Source organism: Lissotriton vulgaris, chromosome 10 (assembly GCF_964263255.1).
Source record: "Lissotriton vulgaris chromosome 10, aLisVul1.2, whole genome shotgun sequence".
In the NCBI taxonomy this organism is placed as follows: Eukaryota; Metazoa; Chordata; class Amphibia; order Caudata; family Salamandridae; genus Lissotriton; species Lissotriton vulgaris.
The window spans coordinates 563,798,118-563,820,781 of NC_141698.1; the positions used below are offsets into that span (position 1 = coordinate 563,798,118).

General features: G+C 45.2%; 1 protein-coding gene across 4 annotated transcripts in view; it reads right to left on the reverse strand.

Annotated features, from left to right (window-relative positions):
• The window catches only part of CLEC16A (C-type lectin domain containing 16A), a 704,284-nt gene that overhangs the window by 4,713 nt on the left and 676,907 nt on the right, over window positions 1-22,664 (reverse strand). Inside the window, exon 23 of one of the 4 annotated variants that reach the window (XM_086941415.1) lies at window positions 10,623-10,746. The exons of the other annotated variants lie outside the window; for them this stretch is intronic. Within the exon in view, the coding sequence (XP_086797541.1) occupies window positions 10,670-10,746 (77 nt within the window). The 3' untranslated portion in view covers window positions 10,623-10,669. The remainder of the gene's footprint in view (window positions 1-10,622; window positions 10,747-22,664) is intronic. 4 annotated transcript variants of the gene reach the window in all.

Sequence of the window (22,664 nt, forward strand, 5' to 3'; positions counted from 1 at the left end):
AATACACATTTGTCGTGAATTATTATGGAAAAATGGCAGACTATATTCTAGTCTTTCTGTTCATCAACAAGTACAAACTCTTACTAAGCAGTGGAAAGGACATAGCCAGCCACCACCCCACCTGGCCCGGTCCCTGCTTCTGATCCCAGCGAGGTGGGGGGAGCCTCCCTTGGCCCGATGGACCCCGTCACAGGCACCCAGACACTCGCCAGGCCGCAGGGTGGGGGTTCCTGCACCACAGGGCCATTATGAGGAACCACTTCTGGTAAGCCGTTCAGCACAGAATTTCTTTTCGGACCACCTATACATGGTTATGATTATCTTTCTCAGAACAAACCACACCTACAGAGGCCCTATACATAAACAAACATGAGGTACTTCTTTTTTTGGGTTGGATTAGTATCTGTACTCTGAAGTGGCCATTTTTATAGATTCATTCAACTTCTATGTGCTAAAGTTGGTTCAATGAAAGTTGATTCATTGAGAAGCCTCCTCTGACGGGATCACACATGCCACCACAGACCTGCCAATTAGCACCCATCAGGTGTTAGACTAACGAATTTTAATGAGGTGGTCTGCACCACCGCATTAAAATGCATTATTCACGCATTTTAACCACTTGTGCGCTGGGGGTGAAGCAGGTAGTCTGAGTGGTCAATGAGGGTTGGAGACGCTGTGACAGGAAGCACAGCTGACTCCTGTGGCATTGCGGTTCTACGATGACAGGAGCAGAGCTCTGAAGTCGGCCCCCCGTAGCCGCGGCCTGCGCCTGCGCCTGCTCTCTCATCAGGTCTCTTCGGAGCCTGGCATTTCCATCCTCAATTTACTGCTGTCAAGCCCCTGCAAAGCCACCACCAGCTGCCAATCACAATGCCGGGGTGGGGCGATTACAAAAGCAGAGGAGAGGAGTGGACCAGAGGTGAGGAGGGCTTCGTTCCGAAGAAGCAGGCACTTTACAGCCTGCTACCCTGCTGCACTTATTAACGATGACTGTGCTGCAAGCTCACTTACTGTACTAACTAATATTACAGTTCAAGGGCAAGGCCTAGGCAGGCACTACAAAAAAAATCAGAGTTATGATTTTGATCTCAAGCCTGCCCGGCCGTGTCCCCGGGGATTCATTCCTGCTTCCGTCCCACACCGAGTTAAACAAGCATTTGCAATGCAATAGGTCTCGCATTAGGAAAGTTTGAGCTATTGGTATTGTAAATGACAAATGTTTTATTTATGTGTTGGTTTTGAAAACAGCGAAATTTATAGCTTTGTCATTTACAATGCCAATAGTTTTAACTTTCGCAAGTGTGACACCTATAGCATTTGTAATGCAATATGTGTTGTATTTACGTGACTTAGATGTATTGATATTACAAATAACAATGGCTTTTAATTTTTTTAAATAATTAATACTTAAATAAAAGTTATTGTAATTTATAATGGCAATAGCTTAAACCTTTGTAAATAACTTTTGTGAAGATTATGTTCAGTGTATTTTATTGTGACGAAAATCCAAGAACAGAAGTGAAATATTAACATCTTTTTGTGACATTTGTAAAAAAGCTTGAAACATTGAGAGAACATATTTGAACCAGTTGTTGTTGAATGGTTGCACAGATTGATGCTGTGGTGGCCTTGAGTGATGCTGTGGTGATGCGATAGATAGAGGGAGGTCGATAGATAGATAGATACACTCTGAAACTTACAAAAACTAGGGATAATGAACAGACAACGGTATACAGAATCCGAATTACATGCGCGAATTTGAGGATTTATGAGTGCAAGGTTGTCACAAAAGGACGCCGTATAAATGTTATTTCTTTTACTCGCTAATATTAAGATGCTACACTGATGTAATATTGCTGGAGATTAAATCCCTCTAAGGGGGGGAGGGGGAGACAAGGTTTCACTAGAAAGTTTAAGAACGAAGTGGAGAGTTCGAGGGTATTTTTTTCTAAATCCTCACCCCTTTTCACTCTTGAAATAGTCATTTACTCTTGTCAGTGGCAGCATGAATCCCTTTCGCGAAGGGGATTACCTCCGACTGGCGTATTTTGCATGGTACTTCAGGAAAGTGTTATTTGGCAAAATCCGTAGGTGCAGATTAACAACTTTTTGTTTGCACAATCATGCCATCTGTGTCGTAGCACTTATGTATGTATTTCAGTGTACTTGAAAACTGAGGATACCTAACATGCACCCATCGAGTAGATCTGTATCTTTGGAGAGCTGGCGCAGAAACCCTCTCTCTCTGTCATGGCAGGAGCGTTTGCAGCGGGAAGTTTCTGCATGAAGGGTTTTCGGCGCAGATGTGCTCCCTTTATGGCGCCGAACCTTCACTTAATGGCGCGAGAGGCAGGGGGGGCAAAGCTATTAAGCTGTTCTTCGGCAGTTTTAGAAAGGCAGGAAGCGCCCCAGTTAATTGGAAAGCTGAATGGAAAGTGGGTGGTGCGATCGAAGGAATGGGGGGGGTTTAAGAAGAATCATTAACATATCAAGAAGACGTGACACTCCTTTCTGATTTATTTTTAAAGACGTTTCTTGAGATGGTGATAGTTCTACCAAAAGGCGTGCATTCTCAAATTCTCAACCTGTCCACGATTAGTGTTTCCATATGCATATCAGTCAGGTTCTAAGGAACGTTTTAATGTGTTGACAACAGAAGGTTACGTTTCTATTTTGCAAGAAGTGAGAACTCTCCGGAGAGTTCGACATCGTACTCATTCGGAGCCCCACCCCTTTCAAAAAACTTCAAAGATCTTTCACTTTCTGCAGATATTACTTCAGAAGGGAAAAGGTGAGTGAAGGTGTTGGCGTAACAGCCAGAAAAGTTGATTTTTGAACTGTGGCAACAGATCTGAGTCTCGGCATGGGGTCCAGCATCCTGTGATTCTGGGCAAATCACTTAATCTCCCCTTATCTACCAAAATGAATGTGTCCTTGCATAATGTAACTGGCGCTTATGTAAAGCGCTACAGTACCTTCGGGATGAGTTCCTGCCACATAACAAGGAAAAGGCAATTGGTTAAAGCGACGCAATATGAATTATGCCTTAGACTAGATCCGGCCATACCTTAATGTTTGTACTCACAGCATTTGTGTCAGGTCTTTTTTTAAAGTTTGTACTGCAGCCACCTACATTAAACACCCGCGGCTCACCTTTAATATGTTTCTGCATAGGCTGCCTTTGTGCCGGAGGGTGGTGTCGGCGTGGAAGCAACAACGGGAGCAAAGCAACAGTTTTATTTTAAACAAGTTTTCCAGAACGTGTTGCTCTTTGATAAGTGCGTGCGGGGACGATTAGTTGTTATGGATAATGTTTTGTGGGTCTGTCCCTCCGTACGAGCTGGTGTTGTGTGTTGGTATCAGACCAATTCAAAAAAGCACGAAGCCCTGGGAAATAACAGACACAGCATGTAGCGCTGACTGAACTAGTACCGCTTATGGCGCTGGCGTGTCCACCACCCACGCGAATGACCCGGTGTCAGGCAGTTGGGGGTTCTTTGGCGGGGGAGTGGGAGGGTCATGTTCATCAACTGAGTCCAGTGGGGGCAATGGGCACAATGTTCGTGACAGCTGCAACAAGAGACTGCCCGCTGGTAAAAAAAAACAAGCTCTTGGCATTGCTGTGGGGGGGCGGGGCGGGAGCGCATTGCTTTGAAGGCTGATGGCGGGGGAGCAGCTTGGGAGGCATTGCTTTGAAGGCTGATGGCGGGGGAGCAGCTTCGGAGGCATTCCATTGAAGTCTGGTGCGAGGCTGATGGGTTTGACGTGCACGTGCGTCTCACACGACTAGATCACATGAACTGCACGTAATCCGCGCTTGGTCGAGAGTTTGTTTCGCCTACTATATACTCGCTACTAATCCCTGCGGGATATAATAGCGAGACCTAATAAAAACAGGAGGACATCGTTGTTCAACCTGTCACCTCCTGACCTCGACACATGCTTCCTGCCCACCCCCTGTCGTGGGGGTATCCCCAGGGGTTGTGTTTGGTCATGGCATGAGTCTGACTGTAAGTGCGGATTGTCTTTAAAAGGCACAAGCACTGCTCTCAAGACGACAGTGCCATGCCACTTAGCATTTCCTCTCACCTTCATCACTATGTGAGAATGTATCCTGATTGCCAGCAGCTGTCTGCAGCCAAGGAGAATGACAGACTCGAACACACTTCGAGGCCCATGACCAGAAAGCTTTATTTTCCCAGCTGCAGCGCTGTGACTCAGAGACTTGGTAAGTGTCAAAAAAGCTGATATTATAAATGTTCCTGGTAAGATCAGAGTTCAGGTTTAATGTCATAGTTATGCATTTGTTTTACAGTATGACCAGGTAACAAGGGCACTACTTTAGTGCCCTTCCGTTTCTGATGCTTTGCACTTTTCAGCAGTTGTTAAGATCTTCTTAGAGTTTCTCATTGCTCAAAGGAGAATCATTTCCGATATTTATTTGATACTCTGGACATCATTGCTTGATTTTGCTTGTGAGAAAGTGTTTCTCTTTGGTCGTAGAATGTCACTTATAATATAACTGCACCAAATCTTTGAATATGTCACACATATGCAATCTGAAACCTTGGCAGCTATGCCATCATAACCTTTGCCTCTGTGTTAACCAACTGTTAACCTGGGATTGCTTAACTTGATAGAAAGAAGCTCACTCGATATATCTTACCTAAGCAGATGTTAACCTCTGGGAAGGAATGGTGCCACAGTTTATTGCAGCTAGTGTAACAAGTAAACATACTGAATGCAGAGGTATACAGGAGGCAAAAATCGAAACTGTTATTTTTATTCCTTTTTTACTTTATTTTCCTAGGCTTGTTGGCAATTAAAAGAGGCATGATTCTTTTAATGTCAACAACAAGGAGATTTTCAAATTTAACCAGGGAAATTGGGCGCACACCCGTGTGACCGCACAGTAGATAAAGTGGTGGGTATAGGCAAAAGGGCGAGCGGTAATCTCACAAGACCGCCCAAAGTTGGACCCAGAGGATCCACACAAACAATAGAACAACAATGCCCATGCACTACACAAGTGTGTGAAACATTACAGTAATGACATTCGTAGCAAAAGATGATCAGTTAGTTTACATCCACACTTCCGGAGTGACTTTATGAGGATCTATTAATCCAGGTTCAGGTACAAGAGTTCCGAAAAAGAAACACGTGTTTCATCGCAGGGAACCTACTGCGAATCTTCAGGGCTTAGTGAGGAAAGTATGACAGATAATATCGGAATGGTACCGAATGTCCGTGTCTGGACGAGATTCTTGTTAGTTGTTTCGAGTCAGAAAGAGCTCCGTAGCACGCTGCCTGCGTGTTTAAGAGATCTTAATCGGTTAAGATGTATATCAAAAACCGGGAGGAGTTGACGCGAATAAACGAGGTGTCTCAGTTTGAGACAAGGATTTCTTGTGCAATGACCGTCATTGTAAAACGGCACCGGGAACCACAAGAGGGAGTTCAGCATAAAGAAGGTGTATCCGCCTTTCAAGAAATCCTTGTCTCAAACTGAGACACCTCGTTTATTCGCGTCAACTCCTCCCGGTTTTTGATATACATCTTAACCGATTAAGATCTCTTAAACACGCAGGCAGCGTGCTACGGAGCTCTTTCTGACTCGAAACAACTAACAAGAATCTCGTCCAGACACGGACATTCGGTACCATTCCGATATTATCTGTCATACTTTCCTCACTAAGCCCTGAAGATTCGCAGTAGGTTCTCTGCGATGAAACACGTGTTGGCATTAACAAAGGAACAATAAACCAATTATTTAATACCAAGAACAGAACATTTCTCTTTCTTTTTCGGAACTCTTGTACCTGAACCTGGATTAATAGATCCTCATAAAGTCACTCCGGAAGTGTGGATGTAAACTAACTGATCATCTTTTGCTACGAATGTCATTACTGTAATGTTTCACACACTTGTGTAGTGCATGGGCATGATTCTTTTAATATTTAAATTTCTGTAGAAAGAATATAGAAAATCAAAGCCTGGCAGTTACGTTCAAAGTGTTCAATAGCTGGCAACTTTGCTTCAGTGTAGTTACCAATATTCCCTTTCAAAAACGTAAATATATTATTAATTTGAAAAAGAATTACCCAATTTCCTAAAAATGTATAGACATTTTTAAAAAGCCTTCTGTAACAGATTCAGCAATGGTGGACATAGCAGCCAGTGCACCGAAATACAATGTAGGACTTGAGACATTGAGGTCATATTACATAAGTTATGCAAAATGGAGCAAAAAGCCATTTTAGGTTGTGCCTTAGCAAGATATGCGCTGTCTCTCAATATGCTGTATTCATGCTATGGGGCTTAGAGTCCACCTTCAGCTTCTGATTGGCTTTTGTCTGTGTCCTTTAAAAAACGTTGCTTCTAATTGGATAATGGTTCCTGCTTGCCTCTCCTTTTTTCTCAATTATGGACTCCCATGGATGCCCCCCAAGACTTGTCCTCTTCCACTTGTGCTAATGCATGTCCTGTCTTTGGAACTTTTTTTTTTTTTAACATTGACACCAAGCACTTCCAGCGTGGCATGCCGCACTTTACCTTCAAGTACGGATGGCGCCGCGCCTTTCTTTAGTTCTGCACGGCACTCCCACCTCCATTTCTATTAATTAGGAGCATACTTTAACTCTCAGCGCTGCGCCCCGTTTTATGAGCCCCGCGCTTTATCACATCGAGCACTTCCAGTGCGGCACACCGCACTTTATCTTTAAGTATGGTGGTGGAGCCTTTCTTTTGTTCTGCATTTTCATGCATATGTAGCTGATTTCCTATTCTTAGTCCTGAAATAGCAGTGTTCTAAACACGCACATTTGAGAAGTGGTGTAACATATCAGTGAATTATCGGTAACAATTCATGAATATTTTGGCATTCTCGTGCTTTGTTGATTTCCTGCCAGTGAAAGGCAGAATGCTGGTGTTTTGGTTCATGTTTTGTAAATGACGTATTTCCGCTTTAGCTGTAACAGAGCCTGTCAGACTGGTGTTGGTTTAATCAGTTGTGTCTGTTTCCCAGTCAGATGGCACACTTAACAGTTTAAGGTTGTCGGAAAACAGCAAACAGTGTGATTTTCTTTACCTCTCTCTTCAGGGCCAAGAGTTTTCCTTCTGTCTGCTTCAAACACACTTTTAGTTTCTCCACTTTCCAGTGCTTGGACACCATGGCACATGGACAGGATTGATGAAGAGGACAGAGATGGTTTACATCACAGGGTAAGAGATGCAGTTGTGCTCTATTTTAAATAGAAATGCGCTTTCATGCTGCTTTGTAATTATTTGCACATGAATTTACAAACGGTGTAACTTTTTACTGTCCCCATTAATGGGCAATGTTTGATGTACATGGAAACAGGTCCCTTTATTATCACCCTGACAATCTATTACCAGACTTTTCTACCACCTGGAAACCTACACTCACTCATTCAAGGCATGTCAGGTACAAACAAACTTATGCTGGCACCTTCTTTGCATGTAACTGATGGAAAATATGTACACTCTTGCATGTTACTGGTTGTCAAATAGCCATTTGGGCATTCCATGTCTAACAGAGACTGATTCAAAAACCCTTTTAAGTATTGAACACAATATTCTCCCTATAAATGGCACAGGACCTGGTACATGTTAAGCCTAAAAGCTAGGTACCTCAAAAATGTTATTTTATTAAATGTCAAAACATGAACTTCTCAAGTTATTTAGGGGATGTTCATCTTGCTTCAGATCGTGAAGTTAAAGTATTTGTGCACAAGTAATGTTGCTTCAGGGCCAGTTTATCAGTGATGTACATGTAAATACAACTCACATCTTTTGCTTCGTCTCTGGTTCCTGGACAAAGACTGGTGTTGTGAGATCAGTGTCCTCTTTTCCACCATTCTGCTCTAGTATCTTCCTCGCAAACTTGCAACCGTCCTCTGTTTCCTACTCCCTCTCATATTCTTTCTCCCCTACACCGTTCTTCTCTACCCATCCCCTTTCTCCCTGTCACCCACGCATACCGTTCTAAACCCTCTTTTGCTCTCTCTGTCTCTCACGTACATATCCTGTTCCAATATCACGTTCTCTCCTCCCCGACCCTTTACAGAAACTGCTTCTCTATTTTTTAAATTCCTTTTTCCATTGTTGTAATTTTTTTCCCACCTCCCCTCCCTCGTAACATATTTCTCATTTCCTGGTTCTCCAGTGCCGCGAGGTCATAGAAATAGCAATAGCACTGTGCAAATATTATCACTCCACTCCAAACAAAACAAGTAAAAAACATTGACATTTACAACGCCAATAGCTCTAACTTTCACAATGTGAGACCAATTGCTGCATTGTAAATGCTTGGTTACTTGTGCAAGAGGGAAAAGGGTAAATTTATTTACTCATTTGTATGGCGCGGCGAATCATCCCCAGGGGGATCTCTCTGCGTCTGGATTAATCATACACTGTTGCAGAGAAATCATTCGAATAGCTAGGTCTTAAGAAGCTTTTTAAAATGGCGGAAATTGGTGCAGGCACGGATCTCGTCCGGCAAGATGTTCCAATGGGTGAGGGGGTAAGTATGAAAATGCCCGACCACCCATCCTCACCTTCCTGATTCTCCGTACACAGAGCAGGTTACGATGGTGTTAGCTCTATCACAAACATTTTTGCATTACAGTGAACGTGAACCTAACCAAATATGCTCTATTGTGCGGTGTTTACATAAATATGGTACAAAAAAAGTTTTCGCCTTTTTTAAAACAGGAAAGTTGAAATTAAGTTTAAGGGAAAATCAGTTTGCTCAGTGTTTACTAAAAGCTGCATCAATCGTGCAACATTCATGTGCTTCCTTCTTTAGCAAAGGTTTTTCATTAATCAATTTTTTTCTTTTTTACACAAGTAAAAGCAAAAGAGCCATCTTTAAAACAATATTTGCTGGACTCCCTATTCTTAAAGCAAAACACAGAGCAAAAGGGCGTTTACTCCATTTGTCCCCTGTGCATAACTTCAGTAAAGTAAGGGTATAATCAAAAGTATCTTTTAAGCTTGTCATCACACAAATAATTTACAATCTGCTACTAAAGAACAGAAGATGTGTAACAGCTCAACACCGTGCCATATGATATGAAACTTTGTCAAATTAAAAAAAAACGATTACAGTAATTGCAAATGCATGTGAACTAGCTCCAGTAAAACTGTTTACAAACACTGCAAGTATGCTGTTTATAGTAAACAAATTTATCTTGTTTGATTTGAAAGATTAGATGGCTGAAGTACGTAACAATAAATCAAACCGGATAGACGAATTCTAAAATGAAAACGCTCTAACATGTCAATCAAGTACAAGCAGCATTCAACATTTGATCTATCTTTTGCAACCAATAAATACGAGCATTTTAATGATTTCTACCACATCCAATAGTCCTTCAAGAAAAGGTGCCATGCAGCATCAGTTAATACACAGAGCAAAAGCAGCAGGGCAAATAACAAAAGGTGAAAACGGTATGGTGGGTGCAAATGAAGACATGCTTAGCACACTGAAAATGGGAACAGAAAATGAAGCACAACATGACAAAGTCTTGTTGTTGCTAGATGGGCACAAAACATTCTCGAAAGGGGTTTCAAACGAGTACTAGTACATATTGGTATCAACCTACAAAACGTATTCAATGTCATAATATTTACTTCAACGGCAATCAAAAAAGGTTATGCTATTGACCAATTTTCCTACGTCAACCACTGGATCTTCATGGATTGTTGTATTGAATTGAGGCTGTTTGTGGCATTTCCAAATCTGTTCCATTAACTTCTACCCTGAGGCAAAGCTAGGAAGACAACAATGAGCAACTGTATCTTCTGGTACACTAGCTACAGAAGTCTCTGTCGTATTCGGTCAAAAGATTCAATGGATTGGCTTGCAACAAGATAAAATTCAAGGCAAACAAAAAGATGTGAAATAACTTAACTTTACTGATCCCAGTAAGACCAGTTTTCTATTTTGCTAGTTGCATCTTAGTTAGGGAGGTCAGCGGTGTGAATTTCCTTTTTATTGTCACCTACCAAATATCACTTATGAGGGCATGGAGGAGGATAATGCAGATCCTGCTACCACAAAATTTTGGAGGCGGCCAAAAATTCACTAATGGATTTATTGGAATTCAGAAGATCTGCTCGTGATATCTCTCCAATTGTAGTACAGCTTTCATAAAGAAAACTCAGTTTTGCATATATTCAAAACATGGGCCTACAGTCTTCTACGCAGCATTCTGGATGACAAAGCCAAGGTGTCTTTTTGTATTTATCAGAAGTCAGTCAAGGGAAGAAAAAAATGCAACTTAATTGTACTGAAATATTTTTTTATGGTTTAACATAAAAATGGTTTGCTGTGGAAAATTACATAAACAGAAGTATGCCTACTGGTTTATCTTATTTCGCCTGTAAGTAATATATGATGCCAATGTCACATTTATGTAAAGTATTGACTATCCATTCTGGAACATGATATAGCTATTTTAATTTTGTAGGTTGATACTAAACCGTACTAGTAAAGATTCAAACTGCATCTATAGCATTAACAGCTAGAAGAATAAAGCATACCATGACTATGCTCTAAATATTATGGTGGGCTTGTGAAATTGTATGGAGAAACCTGCCTGAATTTGTTTTGTGCAAGTTGCGGTTGCAGCTCCTGCTTGAAGACCTAAACCCAGTGTCCACCATGACTGTCAGCCTCCGACAGACTAAACACTCTTCGTCGTCCTTTCCTGCCAGACCTTACTAGAGGAAAACACAGTGACAGATCATAGGTAGGCTTTGTAAAATGGAACAAAGACAAGGAAAACAGGAATGAACAGTGAGGACACATGTTATAAGGAACATAAGCAACTAAGGGGGAGGATATTACACCTTAACAACTGTTAAAGGAATATCATTTTCAGCATTCTGAATCAATAAACGCCTACAAGCTATTGACCCGGAAACATATTACTATGAGCAAATGCCGTCAAAGGTCATGTGTATTTTAATTAGTGGCACACAACTCATGGGGGCAGACAAACATATGAAGAGAAAAACAAATAGCAAAAAGCATTAACACTTTAATGGCGGCAGCCAGTTTCAAGCAGATAAGTCATAGAACCTGTAATGGTAAACAGCGTATTAGTGGTTGGTTAAACTGACAATATGCAAATGATGCTACAACTAATCATGTTAATGTGTTTTTATCAGTACTTATTACTGATGACGTTCACTGCATCTACATAGTCCAACAAGAGGAAGATATTTAACGCTGCCTGTGTATAAGTACTACATCACATGCTTTGGGTAAACATGCACTTAAATACAAACCCAAGTACAAGGTAGAGCAGTTTGCATGAGTAATATAATTGAAATGTAATGGCATCAGCATCTTCCTTAAAACTGTTTTTCTAATGAAAACTGAAAGGTACTGGCTTACAGACCCACGCAAATGCAGTTTCTGCAGTTAGCAAGAGAGATCAGCTTAACTTTATGTTGACCTTCTCGTTCTAGAAAGCGTAAAACTGCTTTGTAGCATATTAAAAACCTCTTCCTGCACCAATTACCTTTCAAGCTCTTCAGTGATAGGAGACTGTCTATTGGTTAAATAGAATTAAGAGTGGCTGGTGGTAGAGAACCGACTAGAACTTGAGACGCAGGAGTCCCCACAAATCCAAACCAGGCTCTCTTATATTTCCATTTTCTGGGAACAAGTAAAAAAAGAAACGAAATGGCTTTGGACAGCTATGCTTCACAAAAACATGTTCTTCATGTTTTTTCCAGACACCTGTTGATAAACTGCACATCACTTTAAGAATATCCCTTTAAGGATGGATGGATGGAAAGTAGGCTACAGTAGTTGCCTTGAATGTGCCCTTAATAGCCTGAAATGCCACCTTTGGTCCAGTGATGCATACACGGATCCTAGGTCACGGGAAGTTCTATAATACCAATTAGTGAGTAGTGCAGAAGACAAGATGTGCCCTTGTGCAGATGGCCTAGAATTGGGAAGAAAACGCACTTCAGGCTGTACTGCCAAACAAGAATTCCAGCGAGCATACAAAGGACGACCTCTGCCAGACAGAGTGAGGTATAGCCAAACATAACTGAATGTAAATTTCCTAGGTGAAGTGCAAGTTGCATAGGACCTTAATGACCAACAATAAAATAAGTAGTCATGATCATCGCATTGCCGCCCCAAGGACACAAGTCTAACCTTCTGAAGAAATGGGTTGTGTTTTTACCCATTGCCCTCAGTAAAATTAGGAAGCCATTAAGAAGGCAGTTTCCCAAGAAAGCTGATGATTGTTTCTACAAAGCAGATTACTTTATTCTGTTTTTAGTACAGATATTGCTATTATGGTACATTATGAGTATCACAATAAGTGAAAATAGGAGAAACAATTAAAAATTCGTTTACTTAAAATTAAGTTTAGAACCTTTGGGTAATAAAGAGATGTGACCTAAATGGGGTGTGTCTCAGTTTATGTACATACTGGTGCACAGAAAGGCATCTGTTCTAAACTTAATTTATGTAGCTATCGTATTTGTATTGTATTTTGTATTTAATTTATTTATAAAGCGCTAACAATCATCCTAGGTAGGATATCACGGCGCTGAGGTTTGGTGCTGAGGGGTACGGTGACCGCATTGATTACTGATTATTCTGGTTTAGGGAAGAGTAGTGTCTTTAATTGTTTCCTAAATGATAAGAGACATTCTGTCAGTCTGAGATTGGGAGGTAGATCATTCCACTTGGTTGCAGCTAGATGAGAGAAAGCCCGCTCTCCCATCCTGACAGTCTTCACGTGGGTAGTGTTTGCTCTTCCTGAAGTTCTGGATCGAAGGTTCCTCGATGGTCTATGGAATTTGACTTTATTGTGTAGAATGGTAGGGCCTGTATTGTAAAGTACCTTGTGTGTGATACACAGTAATTTGAAGTTGGCTCTTTGTCGCATTGGGAGCCAATGTAGTTCTCGCATGCAACTTTTGGCCGAATCATATCTCTTTTTATTGCATACAGCCTTTGCCGCGGCATTTTGCACTATCTGCAGTTTAGAGAAAAGATAGTCTGCCATTCCAACAAACAGAGAGTTGCCGTAGTCCAGTCTGCTCATCAGCAGCGACTGGACAAGGGTCTTCCTACACTCAGTCGGAATCCAGGGGAAGACTCGTCTGAGCATTTTCAATAATGCAAAGCCTCTGCCACAGACAGTGGAGACATGTGATTTCATGGACAGAGCACTGTCCAGTACCACACCCAAGTTTTTCGCTTTTATGGTAGGATTTGGGGGCAAGCCCAGGTTACTTGGCCACCAGCTGTTGTCCCAGAGCTGGGGATTTTTGCCAAACAGGAGGATTTCTGACTTGTCTGCATTTAATCTCAGACAGTGCTCTTGCATCCAATTGGCCAGCTCAGTCAGGCATTTTAGTAGTCGAGTTTTAGGATCATCTTTCTCATCAATGGTGACCATCAGCTGGGTGTCGTCAGCATAAGAACACATTTCAACACCCCACTTTCTTCCAATGGCTGCCAATGAGGAAACAAATACATTAAACAGGGTTGGGCTAAATGAAGCCCCCTGAGGAACCCCATATTTAATGTTTCGCTGGGGAGAAATGAAATCACCCAGACACACTGATTGTGTTCGATCCGCCAAAAAGGATTGTAGCCATCCCAATGCCTTGTCTCGAATACCTTTCCCTTCCAGGGCTTTCAGTAGTTGGTCGTGTGGTACGGTATCAAAAGCCGCCGATAAATCCAAGAGTATCAGGACGACTGTCTTACCCTGATCCACCTGGGCCCTGATATTATCCGTCACCGCCAAAAGTGTTGTTTCAGTACTGTTGTTCGCCCTGAAACCTGTCTGAGAGACATCCAACAGTTCATTGGCTTCCAAATAAGTGGATAGCCGTCTATTGACCAGTTTCTCCAGCACTTTTGAGAGGTAAGGTAACTGGGATATTGGTCGATAGTTGGCAGGGTTGTTTACATCTAATCCTGCTTTTTTTACTAATGGGGTGACTAGGGCCTGCTTCCAAGATCTTGGAAATTTAGCAGAGCCTAAGGAAAGATTGAGTGCTTTCGTTACGGCAGGGCAAATTACAGGGGTTAGCTGAGAAAAAATGTGGTGCGGACATGGATCTAGTGAGGATCCTGACTTAACTTCGAGCATGACTTTGCCTACCTCTGCTTCTGAAAAAGGGCCAAAACTTGAACAGGTAACTTGAGTTGTGGTTGGCATACTGCGCTCAATAGTTTCTGGTCTACAATTAGGGAAAGAGGCATAAATGATATCAATTTTCTCACAGAAAAAATCATTTCGTTTATTGCAGTTCTCTTGTGATGGAGTAAGTTTTACTGAAAGATTTGTTGGGTTGCATAATTCCCCGACAATTTTAAAAAGTTCCTTTGAGGAATTTTTATTCTCAGTGATTCTACGTGTAAAATACTCCTTTTTAGCCTTCTTGATTGCTTTATTGTAGAGTACGAGTGCTTGTTTATAAGTGTTTCTGGTCTCGTCTGACTTGCCTGTTCTCCATTTATGTTCCAGAGATGTACATTTTCTCTTTAGAGATTTCAATTCTGGTCCGTACCACCTTTCCGATTTTGTAGTTCTGGGTTTGTGATGAACTCGGAGGGTGGAGCAGAACTCAAGTGCAGTCTTAATACTTGTGTGAAGTAAATCTATTTCTTCATGAATGTCAGTAGATGCTAAACTCGGGTGTGAAAAATGTTGTTTGAATTTGTCTATTGAGAAATTTTTCCAACTCCTCGTGCTTGCTACACTTAGACCCAGTGTTCTCGTGTGTATAGTAGGTAGATTGATACGGAAAGTGATCATATAGTGATCTGTCCATAGCAGAGGTGTTACAGAGTCAATGTCAATCGATTCCATGTTAGAAAATACCAAGTCCAATATGTGACCTGCCGTGTGTGTAGGATGATTAACTCTTTGGGATATCTGCAAGATTTCCATATCCTCCACTAATTGTTTTGTTAGGGGGTTATTGCATTTATCAAAATGTATGTTAAAATCTCCGAGGAGGAGGATATTTTTATTCTTCAAACAGACTGGCATAATTTGCTCCAGTAATAGTGTACTGAAATTTAATGTGCAGCCAGGAGGATTGTAGATTAGTACTCCTCCAAATAACACATTAGTGTTTAAGGACACTGAAAAAGCCATAGTTCGTATGCTTGATCGTAAGCTTGATTCCACTGAAATTCAAGTGCATACACTACTGTATAGTGCCCACGTTAATGGTAAACGAGGCACTGTTCATTCTACTATATTTTCCAGCGGGAAGATATTAATTGTACAGAAAAGTGACAAAGGCACTTATCGATTGATATAAACCTTTGACTGTGTCATAATGGATTGTGCTGGCTTAGCGAGGACCCAGCGCCTGTTTTTATGTTCCAGTAGTGTGTTAAGTGAAATCATTTAGACCAATATTTCTCTGATCTAGTGCATTATTTTGGACAGCACAACCCAGATAGAGGCAAACATTCCTCGATATTTCTGAGCTGTACTTGCCGAAAATCAATAAATGGTGGAGTTCAAAATGGCTCACAAAAAATGTGATATGTGGCACAAAGTACAAGCATGAGTGGAATAGTGCCAGACATATATGATTTTGCTTAGGGTATATATTGATCGAAATTGTAACCAGTTATCTGTTGGACGTTCCAGAGGTTGTTATAATAATTCACACGTTCTAATATATTCCATCATCTTCTAACCACTCCAGACTTCTGCACACAATTATTTGATATCTTTGAAGCTAAACTGGGATCAGGAGGCACAATAATGATTGGGTGACCCAGACTTTAGTCTGGATTACCTGTAACTTGGTGAAATCAAACCATGCCACTCATGTACCAGAGTTCTGAGGTAACTACTTGGGATCCTGCATGGCTCAAGATCATGCTGCAAAGCTCATACAAATAGAATGAACTGTGTAGACTTCCATCTTTTCTTATATTTTAGTAACATTTGGTATTGGTACATGTATCGCAAACAGCATTTGTATATTGCAATGGAGTTATGCTGGACTTGCATGTCAGTGAATTTGCTGATACTTCTTTTTTGGTACTTAATTTATGGCAATTAAATTATTCATAAACACAATTGAAGTGGATATGCTGTCAGTGCTACACTGAATAGAGAGAGCTGTAAACTATCTGTAAGAAAAATAATCATCTAAAGGTCCAATTCTAAATATCACTACAGGAAGGTGTAAAAGATTTATCTTGTGAAGGTTTACTGGATGCCTTCCAGAGCAGACATAATATAACACTCTTGGCATGAAATTAAAGGTGATACTGAAGTAAATTGTAGCAGTGATGCACAAGTTACTTACCTTCGGTAACGATATATCTGTAAGAAACAGTAGTTCGTATTAGATTCCTTACCTTCGAATATCTCCAGGCATCAGACTGGATCCAGAAAATTTTGCGACCCCTGCACGTCGGAAGGCGCCGTCTGCGGCTCCGCGTCCATCGTCGGCGAAGTTGGCGCCGGGATGCCGTCGGAGTACTTAGATGCCACTCTCGCGCGCTGACGTCAGTTCTTATACATAGCTTTTCCGCGCCAGACATGCAGAGCCATGATAAAAACCAACACTGGTGCCATGAAACTAGGGCCCTGAAAGGGGATGACCTTAACCCTAGATATGGGTTCCCAGAACGGAGAGGATGGGTGGTAATACTAACTACTGTTTCTTACAGATATATTGTTACCGAAGGTAAGTAACTTGTGCATCTGAAAGTAACAGGTTAGTATTAGATTCCTTACCTTAGAATAGATACCCCAGCAATACCAACCCTGGTGGTGGGTCTGCGAACCAATGATCACACCAGAAAGTCCTGGAGTACGGAACGGCCGAAAAAGCCATCTCTCCGGATTTGGCTGTCCAGGCAGTAGCGTCTTGCAAACGTGTGCAGCGAGGCCCACTTAGCTGCCTGACAGATGTCTTGCAAGGGGACTCCCCGACCCAGGGCAGTAGTAGCCACCGTGGCCCGAGTGGAATGGGCCCTCAGCCCCAACAGGAGGCTCCTTTTTAGCCGAAAAGTAGCATACCTTGATGCACAACACGACCCCCTGAGAGATGGTCCGCTTGTGCACCGCCCGACCTTTCTTATCACCCACGTAACCAACAAAGAGTTGGTCATCCACCCAGAACTGGCGTGCGCGATCTAAATAGAATGAGAGCGCACGTTTTGGGGCCAAACGGTGGAGCCTCTCTTCCTCTTTCGAAGGGATGCAGAGGCGGAAAGAAGGTGGGCAAGGTGATGGACTGCCCGATGTGGAAGGCTGTGACTACCTTGGGCAGGAAAGAGTGTCGCGTCCGCAACACAACTTTGTCCGGATGGACAGAAAGGAAAGGAGGTTTTGAGAAAAGAGCCTGGAGCTCACTCACCCTCCTGGCAGAGGTGATGGCAACCAGGAATGCAGTCTTGAGAGTAAGGAGACGAAGAGGACAGTTAGGAGTGGCTCGAAAGGAGTGCACATCAGATAAGTCAGAACAAGGTTCAAGTCCCATTGAGGCATCACAAAAGGAACAGGAGGAAACATATGAGTGATGCCCTTCAAAAACCTATTTACAACTGGGGACTTGAACAAAGAGGGCTGATCAGGGAGCCTTAAAAAGGCGGAAATAGCAGAGAGGTAGCCCTTGATATTGCCAAGAGCAGAGCCCTGCTGGGCAAGAGAAAGAAGAAAGAGGAGAACCTCTGAAAGAGGGGCAGAAAGGGGATCCACAGACTTTGTTGTGCACCATGCCACAAATGTGTTCCACCTGCAGGCGTATACCGATTTTGTGGAGGGACGCCTGGCTGTCAGAATCACATTACAGACTTCAGGAGGCAAGTCAAATGGCCTCAACTGCCGCCGCTCAATCTCCACGCATGTAGCTGGAGACTGGACAGGTTCGGGTGGAGAACCGTCCCCTCCTGCTGCTGCGACAGAAGGTCCTCCTGAAGAGGCAGACGAATTGGGGGATCGACAGGCATGCTGAGTAGTTCGGGATACCAGTATCTTCGTGCCCAGTCAGGAGCCACAAGGATAACTTGGGCCCGGTCGCGTCTGATCTTCTTCAGCAATCTGGGCAGAAGTGGTATAGGCGGAAAGGCAGACAGACCGCAGCTCCACTCGTGACAAAAAGCGTCTCAGAGCTAGTGCCGCCTTGGAAATTCCAACGCACAGAACTGATGACATTGCGCGTTCTCTTCTGTGGTGAATAGATCTAACCAAGGCTCTCCCCACTGCTGAAAGAGGCCTTGCACCATGTCAGAGTACAGACGCCATTCGTGATCCATCATGCACGACGGCTGAGTTCGTCCGCCCTGGCGTTCAGGGAACCTGCCAGGTGTTGACCACCAGGGTCACGCCCTGATGTTCCAGCCGCTGCCAGAGGCGCAGAGCCTCCTGGCATAGGGTCCACAACCCTACCCCGCCCTGTTTGTTGCAGTACCACATGGCGGTGGTGTTGTCCGTGAACACCTGCACTACACTCCCCCGGACAGAGGGGAGGATTGCCTTCAATGCAAGCCGGATCGCCCGCAGCTCCAGAAAGTTGATGTGGAGCCGGGATGCCGCCGAAGACCAGAGGCCTCCGATCTCCACCTCTCCGATGTGGGCCCCCCAGCCCTGGGGGGACGCGTCCGTCACAACTAGGTGCTCCGGTTAGGGTAGGGAGAGGGATCTGCCGTTGACCCAATCGCGGTCCGTGAGCCACCACCGCAACTGTCTTGCAGTGCCCTCCGAGCTCAAGACATGGTCGGACAAGTTGCCCTGATGCTGGGCCCACTGAAACTTCAGGTCCCACTGCAGAGCCTGCATCCACCACCTGGCGTGATGCACAAGAAGGATGCAGGAGACCATCAGCCCCAGAAGCCGCAGCGTCAACCTGACAAGCCTCGGGATAACGGCTGAAAGATCGGAATCAGAGCCTGAATCTCCCGAACCTGCTGTTCGGGAGGATAAACCCGAAACTGCGCCGAGTCTAGAACCGCTCCGATGAAGAGGAGCTTCTGAGAGGGACACACGTGTGACTTCGGCATATTGATGGAGAACCCCAGCAGGTGCAGGAGGTCGGCCTTAGTCTGGGGGTGGCTGACGACTGTCTGGGGCGAGCCCGCCTTCAACAACCAGTCGTCGAGGTAGGGGAAGACTGAAACCTCATACCTGCGTAGATGAGCTGCGACCACCGCCATCACTTTCGTCAACACCCAGGGCAGCTAAGACCTGAGCCAAAGTCAGCATCTTGAACTTCTCCTTCCTGAGGAAGCCGTTGACGCTCCACAGGTCCAAGATAGGGCGTAGGCCCCCTTTGCCTTTCTTCTGAACCAGAAATTAGTGGGAGTAACAACCACACCCTACTTCTGGCCCAGGAACGCGCTTGATGGCCCCCTTGGACAAGAGGGCCGTAACTTCCTCTCGCAGAAGATTCAAGTGATCCCCTGACACGCAGTGGTACTGCGGTGGCATGGCTGGAGGGGTCGCCTCGAAGGGGAGGGAGTAGCCCCTTCGGACAATTTGCAGCACCCACCTGTCCGAAGTGATGTTGCGCCAGTGAAGGAGGTGATGGCGAACCCTGCCCGTCACTGCCGTCATGTGGACCTGAAAGCTCGGACTAGGAAGGCTTTGAGGCGGATGCTGCGGGGGAGGATGTGGACTGGCCTAGCAATTGTCCCCGGGCACCGCCACGGCGGTTACAATGTACGCCACCGTGCTGGATGTTAGTCTGCGGCCCGTGGCTGGCAGGACGTGTGGGGGCACCCCTTCCTTGGCCACGAAAGGAGCGAAAGGCAGCAGGTTGCTGGAGTGGGGCCGACAGGCTCCGGGACTTGGCTGTAGCCCTGGAGTCCTTAAAGCGCTCAATCGCACTTTCTGCCTTGTCGCCAAAGAGGCGACGGCCATCAAACGGCATGTCCATAAGGGTGTTTTGGACATCAGCCGAAAAGTTGGCGGACCTCAGCCAGGCGTGGCGACGAATTGCCACCGTCTTTGCCATCGCTCTACCTAGCTAGTCCGTTCTATCCAGTCTACACCGGATGGAATACTGTGCCGCATCTTGACCCTCCGGAAGGGCTTGGGCGATTTTAGTCCGGGCCTCAAATGGACATTTTGGCAGCACGGCCGCGACCGTGTCCCACAGAGAGTGGGTATAACGGCCCAAGAGACACGCGTTGTTAACAGACCGCAATCCCAAACTCAGTGAGGAGAACATCTTCTTGCCATACTGTTCGTACCTCTTGGATTTCCGATCGGGGGGGAGCCGTCAGGAATGCGGTCTGGGAGTTAGAGGCCTGGATGATCAGGCTCTCGGGGGTGGACAGTAAGCAAGGGTCGCCTAGAGCCGGGCGGTGGCGTCTGGCCACGTTCCTATTTACAGGGGGACCTGTAGCGGGCCTGGACCAGGTGACCTGAAGAACGTCAGTTAAGGCCTCATTAAACGGCAGCAGAGGCTCCGAGGAGCTTGCCTGCGGCTTAAGGACCTCAATGAGGAGGTTAGTCCTCACGGCCGCGACGGGAGTTCAAGGGATAAGGCCTTGGCCTCCCGCGTCAACACCACACTATAGGGAGCCCCTTCCTCCGTAGCCACGGTAGGAGGGGAGACAAAACCAGTGTCTGGCGAAGTGTCCAGACCACTGGCATCCCCAAGCTCACCTGCCCAGTCCTGATAAGGCTGGCACTCACGTGCCAGAGGGTCCTCAGACCCCTCCCAATCCTCCTCGCCACCCATCTCCTGATACTCAGGGTCAAAGGATGGGGCCGGGCCATAGAAGTAAAAATCTCCTAGCAGCGTCGAATACGTGCCGAGCGGCACCGCTCCGGCGCCGGACCCAAATCGAGGGTAGGACCAGGGACAACGTTGTCCTGGGATGGTGTCGGGGCGACACCCTGGGGGGCCAGCTCCGGCGAGGTCGTAAGGTCGACCGGCGACAACCCGGATCCGGATCCAGCAGGACCCTGCGGCATCGGGACCAAAGTCGGCGCCGGGGCCGAAGCACCCGGCGGTGTCAAAGCACCCAGCTCGCTTGGGGACACAGTCGGGCCGCTTGGCCCGAAGGCGCCGCGGAACCAGACGGAGGAGTGAGCGACCTCATGGGCATGAGGAAGGCCTCAATCTCCTCCGGCGTCGCGTTCTGCCCAGGGCCGGCGGGTATGGAGCAGGCCGCGATGCCTGCGGCTCCGGTAGAGCCGCATGGGTGGTGTCATCCGAAGCCACGGCCGCATCGCGCTAGCGTCGGGGGGAGTCAGAAGAGTGATGTCGCCTCTTTGACTTCTTGTGCCTCTTACCTGAGGACTTGGAGCCCGAGAAATGGTGTTGACTCCCGGAGCTATGATGACTCTGGCCCCTCGACCGGTCCCTCGACCTCCTGCCGGACTGGGACCTCGAGTGGCGCGGGGCTGACTGCCGGAGCACGAGGCGTTTGCGGGACCGCTCCCGCCTAGCCTTCGACGTCAAGGCCCGGCAGTCGGGGAATGACTTGTCATCGTGGTTGGGCCCCAGGCAATGCAACAAATAATGCTCTTCCTAGGGGATGCTCTAACTGTAGATTCCTCATTGTTAGAATATCCCAACATGGAAGACTTAACCAGAGAAATATTTTAGCAATGCTCCCACATGCCAGTAGGAGGCGCCATTTGGATCTCTTGACGGACCTTCAGCCTAAACATTGTTTCTTGGATCTTGACCAGTCCTGACCATAGTAGATGTGTTTCTGCAACTGCAGATGTCTAATGGTCTAACAAGCACTTCAGGAATACCCTGCAGCCCCAGAATTGCCACATCCTTAGCAGCATGAGTGAGAGAACCACCTTTCTCATGCATCTTTTTGCCATATATCTCTAGGCATTTTACGGTTTGCTCGTATGAAAGGACAAATCCTTGCCTTGCCCTTTAGGGAAGGTGCCAATTTCAGAATAGATTGACCTAAGGATTCTCAGAAATAAAGATAGGGCTGTCTTTGTGAGTCCAATATTTGTCCAGAGACTTTGAAGCAGCTAGTTCAGATGAGGGTTTATTCTTGGTGAGGCCCACCCAAGAATTTAGACCCATGGAGTAGGTCTCAATGCTCATCAAGTACAGGTCTCATGGTCTACATCTGGTTTGGCCACCAATCCACACCTATACAATGTGCACAGAAGTTCTACGAGATAAATCAACTAGAGCTTTGCCCACTTATGATTGTCCGGATGATGCCACTTCTAATGCCTTGCAGTGAGTCTGGTGGGGGGAAACTGGACTGGAAGAGATAGTGTGATTCTAAGATGGGACTAAACTTCTGGTGTTAGACTCTATAACTGAAGTACATTTGCTTTTTACCTTGGCTCACAGGAATGAGTCTTAGGAAGGAACATAAGTATGTTGGTAAGTACTGAGCGTGGATTCAAGGGAGACAGAAAAAGATGAGACTGTCTTTGAGTCCACCTAACCAGAGAGGCAGACTACCAAGGGGAAATCTGATGCAAGTCCTGAACCCAGCAGTGTGATCCTGGAGAGAGGCCTTTGCTAGGGGTCTGAGTAATGAAAGGTGCCAAGGCGATAGAGAGAACAGCTGGACAACTGTCACAGGCAGGTTATGTCTGAGGTGGTAATCACGAAGGTCTTTTACTGGAGTCAGAGAGTGAGACTCCCAGCTGTGTCGGCAGCACCGCATCCAA